This window comes from Chinchilla lanigera, unplaced genomic scaffold (assembly GCF_000276665.1).
Source record: "Chinchilla lanigera isolate Chin_1 unplaced genomic scaffold, ChiLan1.0 scaffold00118, whole genome shotgun sequence".
NCBI classification, from domain to species: domain Eukaryota; kingdom Metazoa; phylum Chordata; class Mammalia; order Rodentia; family Chinchillidae; genus Chinchilla; species Chinchilla lanigera.
The window spans coordinates 2,796,522-2,821,737 of record NW_004955519.1 but is presented as its reverse complement, the minus strand read 5'-3'; the positions used below and the strand labels follow the sequence as shown (position 1 = coordinate 2,821,737).

The window sequence follows — 25,216 nt, the reverse complement described above, 5'->3', positions numbered from 1 at the left end:
AAAGTATGCTCTGAAGCATTTAAAAATGACTAAAGTTGTATGTGATAGTCATTAATACTGCTTGTCAAATATTTTCAGCTTTCTATCTTCTGAGCATAACGTAGGGTTCCATTTCCTGGCCCTTGGGCTAGGTGGGGCAGAGGATCCAGGGGCAATGACCAGGAGTGATTTGTCACTTTCAGATCAGAGCATGTAACTGCCAGGGTGAGATTCTCCAGGGCTCCCTCCCTTTCTCTGTCATAGTGATTCATGACTTTCTAGGTGTGGATGATCAGCTAGTTTCACCCTGACATGGAGTTGGCTTTTGATGAACCAGAATGGTCATGCGATATGAGCAATAAACCTCTGTTGTTTATGAACAACCAAGATCTGGAGGATGTTTGTTATCACAGCATACCCTGGCCTAACCTGACTGATAAAGTATCTATCTAGAGTACTTTTCTATGTCTTCACAAACCACCTGACTAAACATAAGTAGCTCTTCTAAGACTCTCAGGGATAAATAAATCATGAAGGTGCCCAAGTTCTGTCCAGACCTGCTAAGTGGCCAAATGCTGCTTAGCCCATCTCCCTTTTTAGAGTCACCAGCCTGGAATAATGGGCTAAAGTGACTTCATTTTATAACTTAGGGTCCTAGAAATGAGCACGTTATAGACTGGCCTATCTGGCTATCAGGACACTAGAGGACTCTTTGATAAATCCACACAAACCCTATCCTGTGTTCATAGGAAACTAGTTCAGGGTGAATATAGTGTCTTAGAAAATAATCCTTTATACTTTTAAAGATCATGACATCAGGCAAGCCGTGATGGGAGTAGATGTAGGAGACTATTTAATGGAGTGTTCACATCATGAATATGTCAAAATCCTGCAAGCCTACTCTATGAGTCAGCAAACGTTGCTTTTGGTATCCTCTGTTAGTCTTTGAACTAGGAGATTGGGACACTACAGTATACAAGACAAGGCAAGTTCCTCTTCTAAATATTTTCATGATGGTGACAAGGTGATAAACATGCACAAATAATAAATGTCAGGTACAGATCCACACCATTTAGAAAATAAAATAGTGTTGTTATATGTAAGGTGGTTCAAAAAGTAACCCATAGGCGAAATCCAGCCTGCAACTTGTTTTTGTATGGTGTGTGAGCTAAGAATAAGTTTTCAGGTTTAAGTGGCTGTACAATTTAACAGATTTCACAATGTATGAAAATAATATAAAATTCAAAGTTCAGCATCCATACAGTTTTATTGGAACACAGCCATAACCTGCATATTTGCCCTGGCTATTTCTCCAACTTCAACAACTGCACTTTGGGCCTCCATTCATCTTCCTCCAGCCACATTGGTCCCCCAGTTAATATCTAAATACCCAAGCCAACACCTTGACACAGCCACTGATGGTGGCTTCTGTCTCCTCACCTTTCAGAGTTGTGAACAAATAAAATGAAATCACAGAAGTCTCTCTGCTCCCCATCGTTCACTATTCCCTCCCCTTACTTGAATCTCTTCAGGACACTTACTATCCCTGACATGCTACAGATTTGTATACTGTTCATTTCTACTAACCATAATTAAGATTTAAGTTCCAAAATACTTGTAACAACATATTTATTTCCTGTTGCACACCCACTCCCTAGACCAGTGTCTAGACATAGTAGGTGCTCAACAAATACCTGTTTAAAAATAAATGATCAAATAGTGGAAAGTTGTAATGAGTGAAAAGGGACAGAAAATGTCCATATTACCAAAACTGATATATAAATTTAGTGCACTCCCAATAAAAATACTGACAGTCTTCATAAAACTAAAAAAAACATTTCTAAGATTTATGTGAAGCTAAAAGCTACTCAGAATAGCAAAAGCAATCCCAGACAACAGAAGCAAAGCAGGAGGCATCACAATCCCAGATTTCAAGTTATATTACAAAACTGCAGTGATTAAAACAGCATGTACTGGCCCAAAGACAGACATGTGGATCAATGAAGCAGAATAAAGAATATGGCAACCACCCTAGCCACATTTACCCATCTGATTTTTGAACAAGGGGCAAATAATATATACTCAAGAAAAGATAGCCTTTTCAAACAAATGGTGCTGGGAAAACTGGTTATGCATACACAGAAGATTGAATACTGGTTATGTACACATAGAGGACTGGATCTAGACTCATACCTCTCACCATATACCAAAATAAAGTCCAAATGGATCAAAGATCTAGACAGGAAAACAGAAACTTAATTTGTTGGAAGATAAAATAGGTAAAAATCTTGAAGCCATGGACATAGGCAAGGTCTTTCTGGTTGCACAAAAAATGACATCAAGAATGAACAAATGGGATCATATCCAATTAAAAGTCTTCCACAGAGCAGTGGACAAAACCAACAGAGTTAAGAGACAACTTAAAGAATGGGAAAAATCTTTTTCCAGCTACTTCATGGAAAGAAGACTAATATCTAGAACACATAAAGAACTCAAAAATTAGCTTCCCCAAAAATATAGCATACTATCAAAGAAATGAGCAACTAAAATGAAGAGACATTTCTCAAAAGAAGAAATACAAATAGTCAACAAGTACATGAAAAATTGTTACACATCGGTGGCCACACAGAAATGCAAATCAAAACAACACTGATTTCATTTTACTCCAGAAAGAATGGCTATCATCAAGAAGTGAAAAAACAACAAATGCTGGTAAGACTGTGGGTGAAAAGGAACCCTTCTACACTGTTCATGGGAATGCAAGATAGTATGATCATTATCGAGAAAAGTATAGAGATTTCTGAAAAAACTAAAAATAGAAATCCTATTCAACTCAGCTGTTACTCTTCTGGGTATTTTCCAGAAGACATCATATTAGAGTGACACGTGCATGCTAATGATTATATTAGCACAACTCATAATAGCTAAATTTTAGAAGTGGCCTATATACCAATCAATAAGTGAATGGAAAAGAAAATGTATATATACACACACTGGAGTACTACTCAGCCATAAAAAAGATAAACTTGAGTCACTTGTAGGGAAATGGATGTACTTTGAGACCATAATGTTAACTGGAATAAATCAGACACAAAAAGTTAAATATCAAATGGTTTCTCAGATATGAAACATCCAAAGCATAAGTAATTTAAAAAGAAAAACAAAAGATAGATAATAGGACACAGGAAGGTAGGTCTTTTGCAGATGGGCATGGAATTCTACAGATGAAGAAAGAGGGGAGCAAGGAGAGTGGGAGGGAAGTGAAAAGGATTAAGATGTAATATATGCACAGGTATCAACTCCCCATGATTCATGTATTCAGTATGTTTTATAAACTAATACTAAGGAGAGAGAGAGAGAGAGAGAAAGAGAGAGGGAGAGGATTCTATATGAAACTGGACATTGCAACCAGCCAAACTCAATCAGTCAAAGTTTTCCTGAGGTTGGAGGGGAGTGCAGCTCAAGATGCTTTTGCTTCATAATGAATGGCCTAGTATCCTGGTAAGTGTAAGAATCAGCAGCAAGGGAGAGAGAAAAGTGGACTCACCACCATAGATGCAACCTAAGAAGTACTTAATCTCATCTCTGTCTCACCTCAGTCTCATTCTCAATTATATACAATTCCCACGATCTTCTCATCTCAAGTGGTAGGAAAAAGTTGGGCCTAGAAATGTGCTCAGAAACAATTTTACTGTCACTGGTGTCCCCATTTTCTCTAGCACCTTTATCCAGTCAGAGCAATAAACGCGTCTGGGAGCTCCTGAATGTTTCACCTCAAGTTCTTCATGGAATCATCTCTGTGTACAAATACTATATTCTCATTCCCAAATTTTCTTTGTAAGGGGTTATCATAAAGGTTTATTCAAATGTCTAAGTCAGGATTTTTAAATTAAAAACAAATCATACAAGGAAGTTATATATTCAAGATATAAACTATAAGGGGTCCTACTGTATCATGGGTATAAATAATATCCTATAGTACTATAAAAGCTCCAAACACCAGTTAGTTATAAGTAACTAGGTTAGAACACAGCTGTGTGCAGTAGCATATAATTCAACACATTTAACTACTAGGTCATAGATGAAGGAGAAATTAATGAAAACTATTTCAGATGTCTTTTGTGCCAAGGACTATGGCTGGTAGTGCCATTGGCAAGAGCACACTGGGATACTTGACTAGCAACAAGATCACTAGGCATTCCTGTACGTGACTTTGTACGTGAAAACAGGGTGAGGAGTAGGTGTGAGTCTGCTCCCTGCAGTTAAATATGGTAGGTGCTCCTCAGTTCTTTTTATTCAGTTCCTTTAGAGACAATTTTAGGAGAAGGCAAGTGACACAAAGATAATGAAGTCTTGTGAGCCATGTGTGTGGTTTGTCATGAAAGTCAGTGGTACCCCAAATTCCTGAGGATCTTGGACCTGTTCCAGTGTTGGCAGAATTTGAAAGACTCCATCATCCAGCAATATTCTTTTTCCAGTGAAGGAAAAGGGTGAATGAAAAGGTGGTATAGAGAAAAAGACTACGAAGAAGGAAACAAATTTGTCAGAAAAGGGTTCTGAAAGCCCACTATAACCCAAGAGCGCTCCTTTATTGCCACATTGGTGTGTCTTCATCAGTGCGGTGGAAAGGATTTACAGAGGTTGGCTACCCCTGGTGTTTCAAGGAGACCCCAGCATTCCTGGTGACAATAACTGTTTATTAAGTCAACCATAAATAGTGCTGTCTAGAAGTCTAATGTGGATGGCAGGGCAATGAGGTTGTTGGTACTTATTTATGAAATTTCCATATTGTCAACAAAGTTGTGCTCAGGGCTATTGCATAGAGATGTGTCTATGTGGATGGAACTCCCTAAGGTTGTGAAGTACGGACCCTGTGAAGCTATGTAGAACTGTTTCAACTGTCTAAAAAATTGGAGAAGATATAGACAAATAAATTCTACATCTAGGCAGTAATATAATTACCTTAAAAAGGCAAGCATAGGCATTTCATATTTCTAGAAGAAAATGAGTTCTTCTTCGACTGAGAAACTTAATAGCTAGGCAGTAAATACGGTAGCTTTGAGTTGAGTTTCACACAGATGTGCCTCAGTGCACACATTCCATACACTGACGACCCCAAATAGCTATCCTTCCAAGCACTAATGAAATGAGGATGTCTTACACTCAAATGGCATTAATCACAATTGTGCACAGTACTAGGAGCTGTCTGCGCGGTTGCTGAAAAATAATTGCTCACAGACTTACAGACCTGCACTGTCAGAGGCAACGTTAGTCTAGGCTGAAAAACAGGACAATGATCAGAGCTAGAGAGTGAAGGCCAGGCCAAGGGTGGGAGTAGGGTACAGCCAGGGAACAGATGTGGCATCTCCAGTCATTCTGGAGAAGATGTGGTCCAAAGAGACGGGGATGGAGAGAAGAATAGGCTATGCTCACTGACCTAGTACAGTACTGAGGCAGATCGTGAGAATTTCCCATGATAACTGAAGCATTTTTATCTCTAAAAGCAAAAACAATATTCCAATACCAGTGTCTTAAAACATTATCATCCTGAATAAGCTTTCGTACTGAATTGTAATTTAAACAAGAATATAATGTTAAAAAAAAAAAAACTTTCTTAGATTTTCTCTTCAGACAAAGTTCAGGAAAAAAGAAAGCCATAAACCAGTATGTATGTCATTCTTATTGCCAGTCACGTTTGTCCCCGCACTTCTCTTTAACTACAGACGATCCCTTTCTTCATATCAGCAATAATTTAATTTAGCTGAGAGTATAAGCTCAGTATACGCAGCTGTATGTTTCAAAGGAAATTCTGACATAAAAGAAAAATGCTGATGACAATAGCAAGCACACAATGCAGCACCTGCATGTGTAAGGGCGTGTTTCCTGACACGTGCAAATTGAGCTGTTTTCTTCTACAGCCCCATCAAGCAAATGTACATGTTAACAGTGAATTCAAAACACCTACAGTGTCTCTGCAGAGGCCTGCAGAGAATTCTGCTGTTTGTGCTCTTTAAAAGACCTGAACTTAAAGAATAATATTTCTAACAATTCAATTTCCTTTCCTGTCCCATCCAATAAATTGATGTTTTTAAAAGTAAAATGGAACCATTTTAAATTCAATGAGCCTAGCACATCTAAAGGATTACTGAGTTTTATAGACTTAAAAAGAAGCTGCACAGTCTGAAAAGTCTTACTTGCCTCAAATAACTCAGACTTTTCTCTCCAGTTACTTATGCTCAAAATTGGATTCCCTTCCACTTACAGTCTGGCATTGAGGTCCAACTGCTGTTAGCAGCAAAGTGGAGTTGAAGATTGTAATTTATCCCACATGAATAGTGAATTTGGAAAGTTAAAAAGAGGTAGGCTTTTAGATAAGGTGAGCGTCTGCCCTAACACAGTGTTGATCAACTTTTTCTTTATTTTTTTATTAAGCTTATTGGTACAATTTGGATGTACATAATGATCACATTCACCATAGGGAGTGTGTACCTGTACACGGTATCTCCTGATTCCTCTGTTTTCCCATTCCCCTCTCCTTCCTTCAACCCCTCTTCCACTCCCTATTTACAAAGAAGGATAAAAAGCAAATAAAGCTTTGTAAATAAGGAGGGAAAGAGGGGTTGAAGGGGCGGGGATGGAGAAAAAAGAAGAATCAAGATATATAATGCACAGGTACAAACTCCCTATGGTGAATGTGATCACTATATATATCTAAACTGTACCAATAAACTGTGAAATTACAGATATATATCTGTTTATGTAATATATGTATATCTGTGCTTTACATATCAAACGTTTCACTCTCCCATGAACAAATTTTCCCGTGGGGAGCAATATCATGCCTGTTCCGAAAACAAGAGTTACAGAAACTAAAGCCCACATTTCATTGTCTGCTCAGAGCCAGAAATTCCTAAATCAAAATGATTTAGGACCACTTCAGTCAAAACAATTACATCTGAATCATTTTCAAAATAAAAAGCTTTAAAAATACATAATCTATGAAACACATTAAGCTGGGTGAAATATTGTTCTAGCAGTCAGTAACATCCGAGCTTGCATTACTCCCAATTTGTTGAGCTAGAGCTCACAGAACCAAGGATTTGATTACTGCATTTGATTACTGTTGAATCTTGTGCACATTTCAAAAAGCAAAAAACCAAAACAACCTCGGAGAAAAACATTTTTCTAGATGGTGGCAATCGGTAATTTGCAAAATCAGACAGAAAACATCTGTATGAAGCACTATAATTTTCAATTTACAGACAAAATAGACCAGCTTTTGTTGCTCAAAAACAACCTGAAAATAAATGACCCACTAAATTATGTGTGTCATAAAAACAAATCAGCGCTTCATTAGAAAACCACTTTGCCATCCGCATATACAATTGAAGTAAGTTTCTCCATCTAAAAAGATTCAAGAATGCTCATGTTCTATTACTCCTCAAAAAAAAAAAACTCCAGCATTTTCAAATATTCATGACAAGAATCTCATTCAGCTTAAGAAACAGAACAGTCAGTAACAAATGCAAGACATATCCTGCCCACTATTGAGAGTACTATGCATTTTTATATTGCTTCCAAATAGTGAGGGCAAAGAAAGTCTTCTGTATAAACCATTAAAAAGAATCTTCATCACGTTAGAAATTGAGCTCACCTACCTTCGCTGGTCCATGTTCATTACTGAAGCCCTGCACCAGGTGCACATAAGACATCATGAAAATATTCACTACTGCCCACTCTCTGTACATTTTGAATATTTTATATCCGCTGATTTCTAAGCAGTTGACATCAGGCAGCTAGAGCAACTGGTCTCAAAAGGCATTCTCCAGGGGAAAAGTTTGAACCCTAAAACTTCACATGGAAAAAAATCAGCTGTGATCAAAATCCAGTAAAATGACTTCAGTTAGGCAAGGTACTTTTTCGCACAATCTCAGTGGGGGAGAGAGATGAAAAAAATTTAAAATGTTCTCATGCTCCAAAAACAATCAGGAGGTGGACATGTCTTCCACCTGAATTTGGAAGGCACTCTACACTCATTTCATGTTGAGCAAATTAGAAAAAAATCTCTCCACCCTGTGCCCCAGGTTCTAGTCGCTTTGTGAGGAACTGGTGCAGCCACTAATGCTCGCAGCTACAGAAAGCTGGAACCCGGCTCTGGATTAAAACTTTTTTTAACAACCTTCATGGAAGTTTGCAGAAGCATGTGTCTTAAATCTGACACAGATTTTGGCAGAAAATGCAGGGAAGTCTTGGCCGTAATCCTGTTGTGTCCCTACCAATAGCAGGGCAGTTTTAAAACTGACTCAAATGCTCAGGACCGCTGTTACTTTAAAGCAGATAACCTGTAACATGAAACCCCAGCACATGGTTGTATCCCAGTAGCATTGCTTAGGAAAGGACCTTCAGATGCTGACATATCTGCTGCTGGTGACACAGAAAGTAATCAGATATGCTGCAAAAAGAGCAAACCCATCAATACACACATGCACAAAAGGCAAACACAAATGAGTTTTGAAACAGAAGCTGAACAAGTTAGGTCAAAATGAAGGACATGGAGTTTTAAAGAAACAACGATTAGGTTTATTTGAATGGGCCAGGAAATGTCCTACGTACATTGCCACAAAAACCTTGTTATCAGTTTAACGTGGAATCCTTTAGAAACACCAGTTAAGACGGCTTTGGAAACTGAATGCCTAAATGGTTGGGCACCACAAATGGCAAAAGAAATGAGATCTCTCTTGTGTTCTTCACTAGTTTGCAATCTTTGATTTCCAGGTTTTTGCTCTCTCAAACCCATTTTTTGCATTTCTGAAATCAAGAATAGCCTCCAAAATTTCTTCATTGGTGTTCATCACAAATGGACCTAGAGCAGAAAGAGACATTCAGAAAGTTCTGCGTGATGGTATTTTACCGTTAGAAATGATACATATTTCTTTAGGTCTTAATTTAAAATAAAATCTAGGCATATCTGAAAAGTAAAAGGGATCTGTTCAGATCCCAGAGTTCAGTGTTAAATTCCAGAGGACGATAATACAAGTTTCTTGGTTATGACTGTACATGATTTTAAATTATTATAAAGGTCAAACTTTAGATAAACAAATGCAAGTGCATCTCACCCATCCATTGCAGGTTGCTTACCAGCACTGGCAATCTCTTTATTTAAAACATTCTTAGACTTGGTTCTATTACAACCACACTTTGTAGTTGATGTTTTTATAACATTAGCTGATGCCAAAAATTGAATCAACCTGAATATGATGAATTGGCAAATTTCATCATAGATTTGGTATCTAAGCAATATATTAGGCTGTTTTTTTATATGATGATTCTAAGATTTTTTGAAAATTAGCTGCACCTTAATGACAATAAATAGGAGATTGAAAAAATTTCAAGTCAAGACTTGGATTCTCTACAAATGGGAAAGCTCTTCCCGTAAAAGCTCTTCCCGTAAAAGCCCAGAGACTATATATGTTAGATTTTGTGGGTTGAATGGTGTCTGTTTCAACGATCCAACTCTTCCACTGAAGTGACTAGCGGTGACTATTCCAGTAAAACTCCACTCTCAGAAACATGTAGCGGACAGATTTGGCTCATGGGCTATAGTTTGCTGATCTCTTTGTCTACTTCCTGGATCTGAACTTGAGTGTTCCTAAAAGTATATAAGAAGTTCTCTAATTTACCAAAAGTGGCAAAGTATCAGCCCCTTCCCCCTTTTCACACACTGGAAGGGCAAGGCAACACAGAAGTGTCTGAAGACCAACTCTCATTTGGCCTTGGCAGTATCTTGGAAGCAGCTGACAAGCTTGTCTACTCAGTATATTTCTTGTACCAGCAGGCAAGGATTGCCAGCATTCTTTTTACGAAATTCCCTCTACCAAGGGGCTTTCTCTGGGAGGTCCTAATTTATATATAACTATATTACTTAGAGGGAACAACATATTCAAACTTCTTCACCACTGCTAGCATATCAACACAGATTTGGTGATCACTATATTTAAAATGTGAGGGGGAAAAAAAGACCCAAGATAACATGCCTGTGTTGTTGTTGAAGCCTTTGGGAAAAAGAATGCCGGTAGGGAGGGAAAGCTCCATGGAAGGCATCTAAATTGACTTATTCATTCAATTGTCTATCTATTAAGTATTTATTAAGCAGCTATAAATGGCAGACATTGTGCCAGGGCTAGAGACATAAAGATAAAATACAAACGAATGACAGACTCTGCCCCTAAATATATCACACAGACAGATATGGAAACAAATCATTACAAAACAGTGTGGTACATGGAATGCTAAAAGTATGTAAGTTCTACAGCACCAGCAAAAAAAAGGGGAAGACGAGAAATCCAGGAGAGGATTCACAGAGGCAGTGACATTTAAACAGCTATGCAAGGAAAAATGGTGTATTTTTTAGGACTAATATGCCGGAGGAATCGAGGAGAGAGTCACAGGGCCGGAAGAAAGGACTGAAGGGGAAAAAACAGTGGGGATCTGATATGTAGAAGCCAGACACTTTTGGGCTTTCAATGTCATCCATGAGCAGAAGTTTGGACGTAATTATTTAGGTGATCAGGAATCCATGAAGGGTTAAGTGGGGAGTACCATGATCTGATTTGGGGTTTTAAAAGAGGCTGTGGCTTGAAGATAAATAAGGGGTCTGGCTGATTGGGCTGAGTCAGTGGTGGAGTTGCTAAGGGTAACCAACATACGGGACATAGGAGGCTGAGTGTAGAATAAAGAGTTCAGTTGTAGCTATTCTGATATGGAAGTGTCAGAGGCAACCCAGTGTCCTCTCAGCAGAGGCCTTTGGTACATTGCTGAGACTATGGATCATGGGAGAAATTCCATGTGGAAATCAAGCTTTGGAGTTCATCAGGTAAGAAACAAGGAGAGCGCTCTTCCCCACAAAATAAACAATACACTCAGGAGACCATCCTGGAGAAGACAAGTTTTTAAAGGACATATGAAACAAAGCAAATGGAACTGGGAAAACAGTATCAGATCCAGGGCCAAGACTGATTTCCTGCACATCATCACTTTCTCTTGGTTTGCGCTTGTACTGCACCACTCTTGTGCCCCCATTCTTTATCTGTAGTGCACTTCTGGAAATCCTTCTTGGCAGTTTTTTAGGGTAGTGTGTCATGTTTCTCAGGTTTTAATGCGCACATAATTTACCTAAAAACACTAAAGGTTGAAGCCTTTCAAAGCAGTGTTGAGGAAGCTCATCTCCTCATATACTCAGGAAGAGGAATTCAGAAAGCATATGGTTATAAATTTATCATCTACAAGGGTTACAAGCAAGAAAATTACTCATACTCCCTTCAGTCCTCTTGCAAACTACAGTTTGCAACTCTAATTAAACCTTTGGACTCTTCTTGTAATAAAAAGGCATGGATCCTTATATAGATCCTTGGCATAGAGTAGAAAGTACAAGACACGGGATCAGGAGTCCAGGGTTCATATTCTAGGTTCATCGCTACCAATCATGTCTGATCAGCAAAGCCACAGTGGAAAGCACAGTGACCAGCATGGGGAGAGACACAAGGGCAAGATGACTGAAAACTGGATAGTCTGAGTGTAAATCCACTCTGCAGCCTCAAGTGGGGCAATGAACCTCTGTACGTCTGCTGTGTCATGTGTAGCGTAAGGATGAGAGCACCTCTCTTTTAAAGTTGTTTTGATGATTAAGTGCATTAACATTTGGAAAGCACTCTGACCACTAAAAATACAACAGACTATAAGGACTGCATTTGCTGTGGTTTGAATGTGGCTTGTCCCTTCACAATGCATGCTAAAATTTGATTGCCACTGTGCTGGAAGGTGGAACCTTTAAGAGGTGATTAAGTCGTTAAGAGGGGTTAATGCTTTACACCAGTGAAAGAGTTCTCACTCTTGTGGGACTGGATTAGTTACCATGGAAGTGAGTCATGCACATAGCAAGTCCTAGTGTTTCCCTCTTCTATACATAACCACTTGTCCTTCTATTTTCTGCCATGAGTTGAAGCGGTATGCAGGCCTTTCGAGAGCCATGTTCTAGGGCTCGGCAGCCTCCAGAACTGTGAACTCGAACAAACCCCTTTTCTTCATAAATTACTTACTCTCATGTATTCTCTCACAGCAACAGAAAACGATGACAGTATTAAACCACTGTTATTTTTGTAAAGATAAAAATAATATTCAAGCACTTGTATCTGTTTTTGTCTAATTTGTGGACTAAGACTTATGAACAGGTGCAAAAAATAAATCCTCTTCCACAACCAGAACTCACTGTTCAGTGCAGGTTTTCACACACAGGAAGGAATATTACTGCCAGGCACACTGGAGGAAGCCTGTGATCCTGGGATACCTGAGGCTGAGGCTGAGGCAAGAGGAATGAAGCCTGGACTATATAGGGAGACTCTACCTCAGAAAACAAGCCCAAAAAATGATGATAACCTAATACAGGTTAAACTGATGGAAGGTGTTGATAATCATTAAGTTTGGTTCCATGACTAAAGAGTTAATTAGAAAGCATAGGGTATGAGCAAAATCTCAGCTCAGTACATGTGGGATTCCAATTTTGATGCTGTGACACATGAAGGTAGCTTTTTTTTTTCTTCTTTCTTAAACATTTCTTGAACATGGGGTTGGAGTTAAAGATATGTCTTACTGTGTTTGGATTATGTTTGCTTACATGTAGTAAGTAACAACATCAGATTAAAATTTCCTCAGGTTTAAAAACATGATATTCAAGCCTCCATTACAATGTGAAATCTTTGTTCAAGTGGAAATCTCTTATGATACAATCAAAAAATCATCTTATTCTTTGCACAGATCAATGTCTAACACATGATATGTACTTAAGTGCTTCTTTTGTCAAAGAAAGAGATGCATCTAGGAATAAATATCAGCTGAGTATTTTCTTCTGACAATGGACAAAGAAAACAAGATCCTTAGATTTGTTGATAAAAAGATAGAACAAACATTCAACCAGTTTTCCCAGGAGTACTGTATACGTACACTACTCTAGAAGAAATCAAAAGTCAATCAGGAAATCATCAAAATTCTGGGCTTACCATGTTGGACAACTGGTTCTCCTAATGGCTCCCCAGCAATTAAGACAAAATGGCTTCTCTCAGGATCCTGAAGTTAACAAAGAAAACATAAGAAATATGCTTATTTTTGAGTGTCAAATTAGGAAAAACTTGTTCTTGGCATGCTACCTAAATGGGTGCTATACCTAATGCTGAGTACAAATTCTAAACATATTTTCTGTGCAACATTCAATATGGAAACATTTATTCCTTAATGTATTTAGTAGCAGCTAGAACTCAAAAATAAGTCCAGGTCACAAAAATATTAACATTTTCATATTAAAGAAGAATTTTTATGTATTTATTTTACTGTATTGCAAATTTAAAGTTTATTTTTTATTTTTATAGGTTTTTTATTTTAAAGAGAAAAAACACTAAAAACAATGTTACAAAATTTCAAACCAAGATAAAAGGAGAGTAGCAATGGTTAGTACATTGCTTTTTGTTAGAACTTTTTTATTTTTCTCTTCCGGTACTGGGAATCGAACTTATGACCTCCTGCTTGCCAGGCAGGTGCTATGCCACTGAGCTAAATCCCCAGGCCTACATTGCTTGCTGTTATCTTCAAAGTAGTTGCTCAGATTACAAGATATAGTCATGAAAAATCGATCAAATGATAGAAGCACAAACCTTTCTTTTCAATGAACTGAATTTAAATCAAGATCTTTAACTAGAAACATCTCCATGACAAACTATGTCATTGAATAGGATTTTTAAAAGATTTATGATTTCTCACTAAAAGTATAATTTTTAAAAGGAAAGATTATTTATCCAAATAAAAAATAAGATTTTATACCTTCTGACATTTATTATTAATGCACAATATGCCCAGAAGTTGTGCTAAATGGAATCTTATAAAAGCGAAGCATTCAAAGATTATCTGCTCAAGGAAATTACGTTCAAAAATGATTGTATAAAGACTCCAGAAGTTGTATTTAAGATTAAGGATTTGATTTTCCCTTGCACTGTAAAAACATTAATTATAATATCCAGGGCTAGAGTGGATACAGGAAAAGAGAGACTTTTGTATAACTATTGGATAATTTAAGATTGGTGCAATATCCTTTTAAGAGAACAGTTTGAAAATATGACTCAAAATCTTCAATATTGCCAATGCAGTGAAAGGCGAAAGTCAGTTTCACACAGTTTCTCCACTGTAGCACTATGTCTTTTTTGTTTGTTAGTTCGTTTTTGTTTTTTTTCCGGTACCAGAAATCGAACTCACAACCTCACGTTTGCCAGGCAGGCACTGTGCTGCTGAGCTAAATACCCAGCCCCTTACACTATGGATCATAGCAAAAACTGGTAACATTTCTCCAATAGTAAAGGGTTATTTAAATGATTATCATATTTTAATGATGAAATATCACAGGGACATTAAAAATCATTTTCTCAACCATTAGTTAAATGTGTAAATGTACATAATATATTAAAAATTTTTTAAATATCACAAAACAGTGTATATGTAGTATGGTTTTTCACTTTTAGGGAAATCAAGAAATCATATATTGAGAGATTAGGAAAGAAATATGTAATAATGTAATTTTAGTGTTGGTTCTTTCTGAACAATGGGAATTAAGGCAAATTTCATTTTGTGTTTTCCTGTTTTTCTTTCAATTTGCTGCAAGAAATATGCTCACTCTAAAAGTTAAAAGGGCTAAAGACATAGCTCAGTGGTAGAAATGTGTGCAGTATGTGTGAAGCCTTGGGCTTAATCCCAGGCAACAAAAAGAAAAAGAAAAATTATTGAAAAACAATACGTTTTGCATTTGTGTTTGGGAAATTATTTTTTTTCATTCAACTGAAATTTATTGACTGCATACTATGTGTCAAGCACTTGCCTAGACTCACTTGGAATATATATGTAAACAAAGAACAAAACAAGGACTCTTTGCTCTAATATGGATCTAAGCATTTTATACATTTTATCTCATTTAGTTTTTTTAATATATGTTTGTAGTACATAATGATTACCTTTGTCATCACAAGTCAGTACACATACAAAACACATGTTAATTCTTTTTCTGTCTTCTCCTCTATCCCTTACTGGCTGTATTTCTTCCCTCCCCTCTCTCCATCTCTTTTTCCCGTCATGTGTCTTTTATTTTGCTCTTTATTTATATATTGGGTTTCTCATGTAAAAGAAAACATACAATATTTAAGCCTGTGTGTCTGATTTATTTCACTTAACATTATGGTCTCAAGGTGCATCCATTTTCCTACAAATGACTCAAGCTTATCCTTCTTTATGGCAGAGTAATACTCCACTGTAAATACATTTCCTTTATCCATTCATCCGTTGATGGACATGTAGCCTGCTTCTAAGACTTAACTATTATGAGCTGTCTTCTGTAAACATGGGTATGCATGCATCACTGCAATATAATGACTTTAACCCTTTGTGAAGACGCCTAGGAGAGGAATTGGTGGGTCAGATGTAATTTCTTGTTTTAGTTTTTTTCAACAATCTCTACACTGATTTCCATAATGGTTGTACTAACCTACATTCTCACCAATAATAAAGAAGCCTCCACTACTTCCCACAGCTTCTCCCTCTTTTGTTATTAGTTGATTTCTTGATGAGAGCCATTCTTTCTAGAGTAAGATGGAATCTAAGTGTTCTTTGAATTTGTATTTCTCTAGAGATGTCGAACATTTTTTCCGTATTTATTGGTTGTTTGTACTTCTTCTGGGAAGTGTCTGTTTATTTCGGTTTCAAGGGGATCATTCCATCACATAAAATTAGTTAGATATTTAGAAGAATTAACATGCTATGTGTATCAGAGTCCAGTCTCTTAAAAATTATATCTATATCATCTCAATTAACATTTCAATAAACTTATTCAAAATTGGTGCTTTCATCTGAAATTAATAATTGCAGTTTTGTTCAAGGTGAATTACATATATACGTATTACATGTAGGCCAGGGATATAGCTCAGTGGCACAGCGCCTGCCTAGCAAGCGCAAGATCCTGAGTTCAGTTTGTGGTACCAAAAAAGAAAAAAATACGTGTAATATATAGATACGATGCTTGGTGCTCTGGCAACTCAGCTAAACTGAGACAACACAGTGGTCAGTCTCAGTGACAAGACAAGGACAGGTGCTGGTAGGTTCCGCCTTGTCCTCATTCTCCTCTTTGCCATACCCAGCTCCACCTGCGAACTGCTAAGCCTGCTCACCAAAAGCATCCCCGGACCCATTTTCAGACTCTTGGCTACAGAACCACAGACTTCTCCAGCAGTTTCTCTTATTTCACTGACTGGATGCACTTAGCATTAGATTAACTGGGTTGCTGACTTCTCTGATTTCTCACCTTCTCCTCTAGATCTTCATTTCTACAACTCTTCCCACAGGCAAATCTTCCTTCTTTGGGGACCTTTGACTGACATCTTGCAAAGAATCCCAAGCTGGCCAAGTGGGGAGGCCACAGAAAACAGAACTGGTGTACCCCAAACAATAGCCTCTGCTAAACCCAGCCTGCAGCCTGACAGCCACATGAGCAACCCCAGGGAAACTCCAGAGGAACCCCCATTACAGTCGTGAGAAGCAGCAAATTACTGTTGTTTTAAGGCACTAAATTTGAGGGTAGTTTGTTCCTAATAGATAACTACACATTAGTGTCAACTTTGAGTCTTTTCTTAGGGTTATCTAATTTAGAATAAAAGAATAACAAAGCCCAAATGGTTACGTACTTTAAAATAAAACCTTCAAAATTTCTATAAAACTTTATCCATATTTTAATACACCATTTTCCTAAATATGTGACGAGATTACCTTAAACTATATCATAACTTCCACTAATACAAAGCTCTTTAAATAGGAATCATTATACTATTACTAATCCCAGAAAATGTATCACTGAATTCAACAAAACCAATACTTATTCTTTAATCTTCAATGTGTTTAATAAAAACTGCCATATTTATAGAACTGAAATTTACTTCTTGTGGCTTCAACTTAAAAATATTAAATGGCTATGTATGGTAGAAGGGGTTTTCTACCTGGTACCTCAGTGCTTGTGTCATTTAATCATCCACTTAGTTGAGGCAGGTGTGGTGGTGGACACCTCTGATCTCAGCACTGATTCAGGGTGGGGCAGGAGAATCACAAATCTGAGCCTAGCCTTAAAATAAAAAGGTTGGGGATGTAGCCGAATGGTAGAGCATCCCTAGTTTTCACTCCCAGTACTGTAAAAACAAATTGCATAGAAATTCACTTAGTTGATGCTTTAATCACTTCTTCACATTTTAAAACAACTGTGCTTTACCATTGTGAAGTGTGTATTTGTGTATGCACCCTCACCTTTCCAACCCATAAACCAATTAGCTATCAAAATATGCAAGTGTGAAGCCAGCTGAAAATGAAAGAGTAACCCTAAAAAAGCTTCTAGTCATTCAAATTATAAAAATAGGTGTCATAATATTAGAGTGGGGAAGGGTAAAGGAGGGCAATAGTGGTTATACATGATCAAATATGTTATATGCAAATGTGACAGTGAATTCCATTATTCTTATAATTAATATGCACTAATAAAAATAGATGTTATAAAGTCCATGTACTAAAATTATTGCTTCAATTTAAGTTCATATCCTCACTCAATCCCTACTTTATACAAAATTCTAACAATTAGACTTTGTGGTCATTAAATGTGCAAGAGAGTAGAGCTATGAGACAGGAAAGCACTACCGTAGACCAAGGCAAGAAAGCTGACAGCTTAATATCAGGGATGGAAATGGAAACAAACTATAAAAAGGAGACACAGGAAGTTAAAAATTAGTTTAGGGCTGCTGACCTGTCTGCCTGAAGTCTTCAAAGACATCATCATACTTTACAGCTCAGGACAATAATTAACATATGCATGGATGACTTAACATTATGAATAAATTAACATATGCATAATATAATCTAAGCCCAAAGGATAGTTTTCCTTTCTTTCTTCCTCCCTTCCTCCTCCTCCTCATCTTCTTCTTTCTCTTCCTCGTCTTCTTCCCGAAGTAAACATAACCTCAAAATCATGTAAGTTGAAGAACAGAACTGGATCACTTGATCCATTCTCTTCTTATCCCCTCCCAGTCTAAGATACATGCATCTCTGTACAGCCAGCATTTTCTCAGATCTGAAGTTGGGTTTAACACACTCAAGTTGCAGCACAAGTTTCTCTAGAGTTTTAACCTTTATCCGGATAATTGGCTTCACCTGCCCACCATAGCTACGCTGCTTCCTGACATAACGCTGCTATCCGCAGACATACAAACAATCCTCATCCTTCCTACATGTCACGTGTGACTTTGTAAAGCTGGTACTTGCCACACTTCTTACAGAAAATCCAACATATATAAGGAACATTTACCATGTTTCTAGGAGTGCTATCATCATGGAAAGGAGCAAGAGAAGATTTCTATCTGAAATGACTTTTTTGCAACATGATGTTTAAGTGACTAAAAACTTCACAATTTTAAAAACTCTGTTACAAGAAAAGATTTATTCTCTAAAGCTTTTGGAGTGGTGAAACTTTGGTGTGAAATATGAGACATCAAAATGGCCATACTTCCAAACCTGATACACAGATTTAGTGCAATCCCAATAAAAATATCAGTAGTTTTCCTTGCAGAACTACAGAAAACAACTCTAAAATTTATGTGGAGCCAAAAGAGACCCAGAATAGCAAAAGCAACCCTGGGCAACAAGGGCAAGGCCAGCGCATCACAATCCTGGACTTCAAGTTATACTGTAAAGCTACAGTGATAAAAACAGCAATAAAACAGACTCATAAATTAATGGAACAGAATAGAAGATGCAGAAACAACACCAGGCACATTCAGCTGCCTGATCTTTAACAAAGGGTAAAAAACATATGTTGTACAAAAGATCGCCTCTTCTACAAAAAATGCTGGAAAACTGGTTACTCACACATAGAAGATTGAACCTAGACCCCTATGTCTCACCATGGATCAAATACCTAGATATGGGAAAAAAAACCACTTACTCTGGGGGAAGACACGGGTGTAGGCAAGGATTTTCTGAATGGTACCCCAACTGCACAAACACCAAGAATCAACAAATGCAATCACATTGATCGCATCAAATTAAAAAGCTTCTGCATAACAAAGGAAACAACCACCAGTGAAGAGACAACCTACAGAATGGGAAAAAAAAAATTGCTGGCTATTCCTCAGTTATCTAGAATGTGGAAAGTCTAAAATAAATTAGATACCCCAAAATAAAAGACCCAGTCAAAAAATTGGCAACTGAAATGAACAGGCAGTTCTCAGAAGAAGAAATAAAAATGGCCGATAAGTATATGAAATCATGTTCAACATCTCTGGTTATTAGAGAAATGTAAATTGAAACAGCACTGAGATTCCTCCTTACTCCAGAAAGCATGGCTATCATCAAGAAATCAGATAACAGCAAAAGCTGGAGAGGCTGAGGGGGCTTATTCATAGTTGGTGGGAATATAAACCAGTACAACCATCATGAAAATCAATATGAAGATTCTTCAAAAAACTAATACAAGAAATCCCATTTGACCTAGCTATTCCCCTCCTAGGTGTCTTTGCAGAAGAGTTAAAAAAACATATTACAGTGATACATAGATACCATGTTCATAATAGCACAATTCACAATCACTAAATCTTGGAATGTGGTATTTTCACACAATGGAGTACTACTCTGCCACAAACAAGGTTAAACTTGAGTCATTTGTAGGCAAATGGATGCACCTCGAGACCATGTTAAGCAAAATAAATCAGACACACAAGCTTAAATCGTGCATGGTTTCTCTTATATGAAAAGCCTGAAATATAAATAAAGAGCAAAATAAAAGATAGATAATAGGAATAAACAGAAAAAAAGAGATGGAGCAAGGGATAGAGGGGACAAAAGGGAGGGGGAGATAAAAAGAATTAAGATGTGTTATGTACACATAGCAACGCGAGAGGATGAATGTTAAACACTGTCTACTGCAGACGTGCACTGATACAAACAGAAAAGGAACAGGGATACCATGTTTAAATTGCTTTAAAAGAGGCTGTAATCTAACAGTGTTTTAAGGGTTGCTTTTTGGAGAGGGCAAGGGCACATACTTCATTTCTAGGCACAGGAACCAGAGAAAAAAGTGTTAGGTGTTCAAAGCGGGCAGAGAAGCTGACCTCTTATATTATGTATGTGTTGACTCCTTGGAATATAAATCTCTTAACTCAGAAGAAAGACCTTCCATGAATGCCAAGCATACCCTACAGTTCACACATTTTGGGATGATAAAGCCTTAATGATAAAAGCTTTGCTGTTTTTTCTATCACTCAAATAAAATAATGGGTTTTCATTACTACTTGGACAGTAAGATAAAATGATGCATATATTATGTCTGAAATGAAAAACCGTGAAACTTCCAGGAGTTGAGAAGTTGGGTGTTCTATCATTGCAGAAATCTGGAGAATGTGCCAAGTTTCTTTCGAAGACTTTTCCACAAATTTAACCTCTGAGTGACTCCTCTCTTCTAATGTAAACCAGATCTGTTTTGTGTCTTTTTCTTTTCTTAAATGTATGATTTTTGCTTTCCTTAAGCAGTCTGCTTTGATAAAATCTGATCATCTTTCTGGATATTTAGTAGAGTACTGATATGGTTCAAAGTCCCAGTCACTATTATCTTGGTGAAATTTCCTATGGTGTCAAATGATGAAAATCATATAAAAGCAAAGAGAATGAAATAAGACGTGAGTCCTGGTGTAATTCTAAGTTAATTCCCGTATGGGATTTCAAAACTCATTCAAAAGTAACAGAGGCCCACTTACTGCTTCATGAACAATTACCCCAACTAAAATTCATAATCTTTGGAGGGTCTAGATCATGTCTTTTATTTTGGGGCACCTTTCTAGAGTTCCGGGATCACAGTTAGGCTCTTTGCAGATCACTTAGCTCGGCTTTTAAAATTGATCATTATTCCTTATGTGTTATTGCCAAATATGTTTTGAGTTCCACTGATACCAACAACAAATGAAAAAGTCCTAGGGAAGTCAGAAGACAGTCCTGTGATTCATTTACTGTCTTGGAAATTTCTAAATGATGAGTTCCTTTTTTATTTTTTTGTCTTTTTGAGCCAGGGTCTAGCTATGCAGTTCAGGCTGGCCTTGAGCTCACTTTGTAGCCCAGGCTGGTCTTGAACGCTCAATGGTCTTCCTGCCTCAGCCTCGGTGCTGGGATTGCAGGCATGCGTCACCACTCCCAGCTGAACGATGAGTTTCTAACTCAATTTGTTTCATTGACTATAAATATAAAGTTTGAGATAGCAATAGGACTTTGACAATTAATCTAAGGGCATGCTTTTATTTTAGTGCAATATTACCTGAAAATATTAGCCAAGAGAAACTGGACTTTAGCATGACTTAAGTGCATGCACTTGTTCTTACTAGACTTCATTGTTATACCTCTTGGGTGAAAGGAAAGATAAAACAATAACTGTTATGAGTTTCACAAAATCAGTGGTTTCTTTTATCACAAACTTTTACATATATGAAAGCAAAATAGTTGTTTCTAGTTTTAATATGGTGTTTTGTTTTACTTCTGAATTTCAGTGCTTATTTTCATCAAATATTATATTTAATCAAATGGTCATCTTTATTATTTTAATGAATTCTCCATTAAGAACACCAGCTTAAGAACAGCTACTTTCAAGTATGGATAGTTTTGATGACAGCCAACGTGGAACTGATTGTTTTGGTCGGTGCACTACAGGTGAATTTGGTAATCTAATGATTACCGAAGTATACATATGCATCTAAAGATGAGATGGAGCGTTTCATATCAAGCTTATGTGTTCCTAACCATGGAGCCATCATCAAGGCAATCATCATCCTCCAGGCAAATGTGAGCCCAAGCATCACCGGAAGCCTTAGCCCTTGAAACAGGTTATTCCAGAGTGAATAGTACCAGTCCAAGAGTAAATGTCCAGAGTAGCCTGGGGTTGATTTCAATCTCTAAGAACCCTGAAAATTTTAAGTCTATTTTGAAGCCACTCTGCCTTGGGCTTCCTCCAAGAATTCAAAGGGTCTGGCCCAAAGGCTCTCAAATCGATCATAAGGCAAGTCCCTACAGTGGCTACCTACTTTAGGCAGACTTCAGAATAATGGTCATTAAAGACACTTCACTCTCTGAGTGAGAAAGTCAGGAGTCCCTGCAGGCTGACTTGTGGCAGCCTGAGAGAGGTCAAATAAATGCTAACACAGAGCAAGGAAAGTTGGAGCAGAGAGTAGACAGGCTTTGCTACATAATTCATTTCCTGCCCTCCTTACTTGCCCTAGAGATTCTAATGAAGAAACTGCCTAAACTGCTGTTTAACCAAGAAGAAGAACATCATGATAGAGGACACAGAAATGAGCTATAGTAAAAGTGCAGTAAAGCAGACCCAGCACAAAGACAGGGACTAAATCAGTTTCTCATTCCTGCCTATAAATGAGTGTAATACTAGAAAGTCACACCTTCCTTCTGCATTCATTCCTCAGGCAAAGGTGAGTTCCACCTAGGGGCCTTTTTCTAGCAGTAGAAACTGCTATGTTTCCTAAGCCTTTGAACTGAGAATCTGATTCTTCGCTAAATGACATGCATGTGGTATGACCGTCTGTTAAATTCAGTGTTTGGATCAGTACTGGGTACCTAGCGTGCACATAGAGTATACCTATATACTAGGATTTGGCAAAATTTTTCTACACAGGGCCAGAGATTATAAAGCTTTGTGGGTCATGCAGTCTCAGTGCCAACAATTCGCTTCTCCCTTTATGATGTGAAAGAATTCATAGACAAAACAGCAATGGATGCTCATGGCTGTGGTCTGATAAAACTTTACAAGGTGTGTATGAAAACACATTTGGACTTGGCCTGTTGGACATCCTTTACTGACCCCTGTGTTACATCTGGAGTAGACTCCTAATATATATAATCTCAGATATTCTTAACAATCCCATGTAGCTGGCCCCAATTATTTCAATTTTGAAGACAAAAAAAATGAAGTTCAGAGAGGTTGAGAAATGTGTCTGAAGTTTCATACCTAACAAGAGGCAAACCCAAGATTCGAATCTGCGCAATCTCTTCCCTGTTATAATCTAAGGGGGACTTTCTACTACCCTGTGGCAATAAGCAACCATGCCCTCTTTAAATGCTTATTCTTTTAAATATCAGTTTTGACAGAAATCTTTCTAAGGTTCTGAAGGAAGCGGCTATAGTTCTACACAGAACAGTGACATAATTGCATACAACAGAATGTCCCTCGAGCCGGGAGAGCTGCTTGCCAATGAAGTGATGGTTTCAGCTGATTTGTTTCTATCCCCAGCTGTCCTTCTGGCTCCCCTCGTAGCTTCTTTCTGGTGTTGCGTTTTAGTTTCCAGTGCTTATTATCTGTATTGTTACATTACAGGATGAGTTGAGATTGCCAAGTTAAACAAGATAGTATGACAAACTAATCTGAGATTAGTAGGTTTTGGCCTATGTATAGGGTTCATGTTTCTTTTCTGTATTAGGTTGAACTCTGTGAAATTGCCACATTTGTAGGTCAAAGTGGCAGTTTCATATGGTTCAACCTAATAATAGAGAGCACAGACCCTGAGATACGCTTTGTATTTGGTACCCATGGGATTTTTCTTCTGTTTTCTTCTCTTTACTTCACAGTTCATTGAAGTGCTGCAGATGATGAAGGCAGCAGAAAGTGAGCTGCCAGAAAGGTGAGCTATGATAGAATAATTTCTCAGATTCACTGCTTTCTATAATGCCAGGGTCAGCAGGTCAGAGTGAGTTAAACAGACCTTCTGTCAGTCACCTTTAGACTGAAACAGTACTCATCTCTGCTTTTCGAAATTCATCTTTTCAGGAACTTTTGCAAAATTAGCTCCATAACCCTCCTTGTTAGTGACACAAAGTAGTCAGATGGGCTTAATAGCCTCACAAGAATGTGATGGAACTACTCCGTGGAATGAAATAGACATGAGACAGAAACTTGGAAATGGCAAAAATATCTCTCAAGACTCCGGAGATATTAGAAACTTCACTAAAAGCAGAGATTCATCAAAAAATACTAAGAAACACATCCCATGCTCCTCTCAGTTCCAAATCGGTATTATTTTCTGAGGGTTTCATGTGAGCATGCATGCAAATCTGTATCTACACTTCCAGACTATCCCTTTTCACCTATGCTAAAAGCAAAATTAATCAATTTTACAAAATAAGAAAATTAAGAGACAAGGAAGATGTGTTGTCTCCAGGATCAAACAAGGAGGAGTAAACACTGGGGAACTGCACATGATCCTTGCAGATAAGGAATCAATATAGCTGAAGCTTTGGGTGAGTGTGGTAGCACATGCTTGCAATCCCAGCACTTGGGAGACTGAAGCAGGAGCACCCCCATGAGTTCAAGGCCAGCCTGGACTACATAGTGAGTTCAAGGCCAGCTTGAACTACGTAGGGAGGCCCTGTCTCAAATAAAATAAAATAAAATATTAATGAAATAGGCTGATAAACTTATAGCATATTTTATTCCCCAAGAGGAAAAAAATTTCCAGCTCTAGAAGATATTTAAGCATTTTTCGGGGAATCTGTAGAAAGTTCAACTTAATTAGATTAAAAAATTTTAATACTTACCTTGTTCTCCACTTGCACACTGTCACCTTCCCCAAGCACTGCTGTGTGATGAGGTTCTATTTTTTGTTGCTCATCATCAGGCCCTAGAAAAAGGGCGACCCACTACCTTAGTACTTATGATAGTGTATTTATTCTACCGTTACACTTTTGGTCAAATACTTAGCATCATAATGTTAGCTTCAGTTTCAGAGCTAACAGACTCAGAATGTCTTTAAATCTTAGTTAACTGTATCTGCTATTATTAAAGTCTAAAACTGGTTGGTGTTTAGTGCAGAGAGGAGTAGAGAAGTGCACCTGCATTGCATTTTCATTTATACTTTGAATGGCACGCCCTAATAGTTCAGTTGACAGGCAAAGAACTTGGCATTGCATATCATATGAATGTGTCCTTGGGTAACTTATAAATCTCATAAGAAGTAAACATGCTTAAAAAATTATCGAGTCCTGGGCTCGAGTCTGTGCTTGCCCACACCGCCACTGTTCCCAGCTGAAACGTGCGGAGAGAGCCAGGTATTTCCCAGCTACTCCCTGAGGGCAGCGC

General features: G+C 37.7%; 2 protein-coding genes and 1 pseudogene across 5 annotated transcripts in view; all 3 read right to left on the bottom strand.

Annotated features, from left to right (window-relative positions):
* Figf (c-fos induced growth factor (vascular endothelial growth factor D)) overlaps positions 1-8,263 on the bottom strand; it is a 32,382-nt gene extending 24,119 nt beyond the window's left edge. Inside the window, exon 1 of the mRNA XM_005409169.2 lies at positions 7,638-8,263. Coding sequence (XP_005409226.1) covers positions 7,638-7,727 — 90 coding nt within the window. The 5' untranslated portion in view covers positions 7,728-8,263. The remainder of the gene's footprint in view (positions 1-7,637) is intronic.
* Positions 8,264-8,536: 273 nt separating this feature from the next.
* Positions 8,537-25,216, bottom strand: part of Pir (pirin (iron-binding nuclear protein)) — a 114,995-nt gene continuing 98,315 nt past the window's right edge. For all 4 annotated transcript variants that reach the window (XM_013507011.1, XM_013507012.1, XM_013507013.1 and 1 more), the window contains 3 exons: positions 24,676-24,758; positions 13,032-13,098; positions 8,537-8,842 (listed from right to left, as the gene is read on the bottom strand). In XM_013507011.1, the coding sequence (XP_013362465.1) occupies positions 8,730-8,842; positions 13,032-13,098; positions 24,676-24,758 (263 nt within the window). In that variant the 3' untranslated portion in view covers positions 8,537-8,729. The remainder of the gene's footprint in view (positions 8,843-13,031; positions 13,099-24,675; positions 24,759-25,216) is intronic.
* LOC102028787 lies at positions 17,219-18,403 on the bottom strand (annotated as a pseudogene).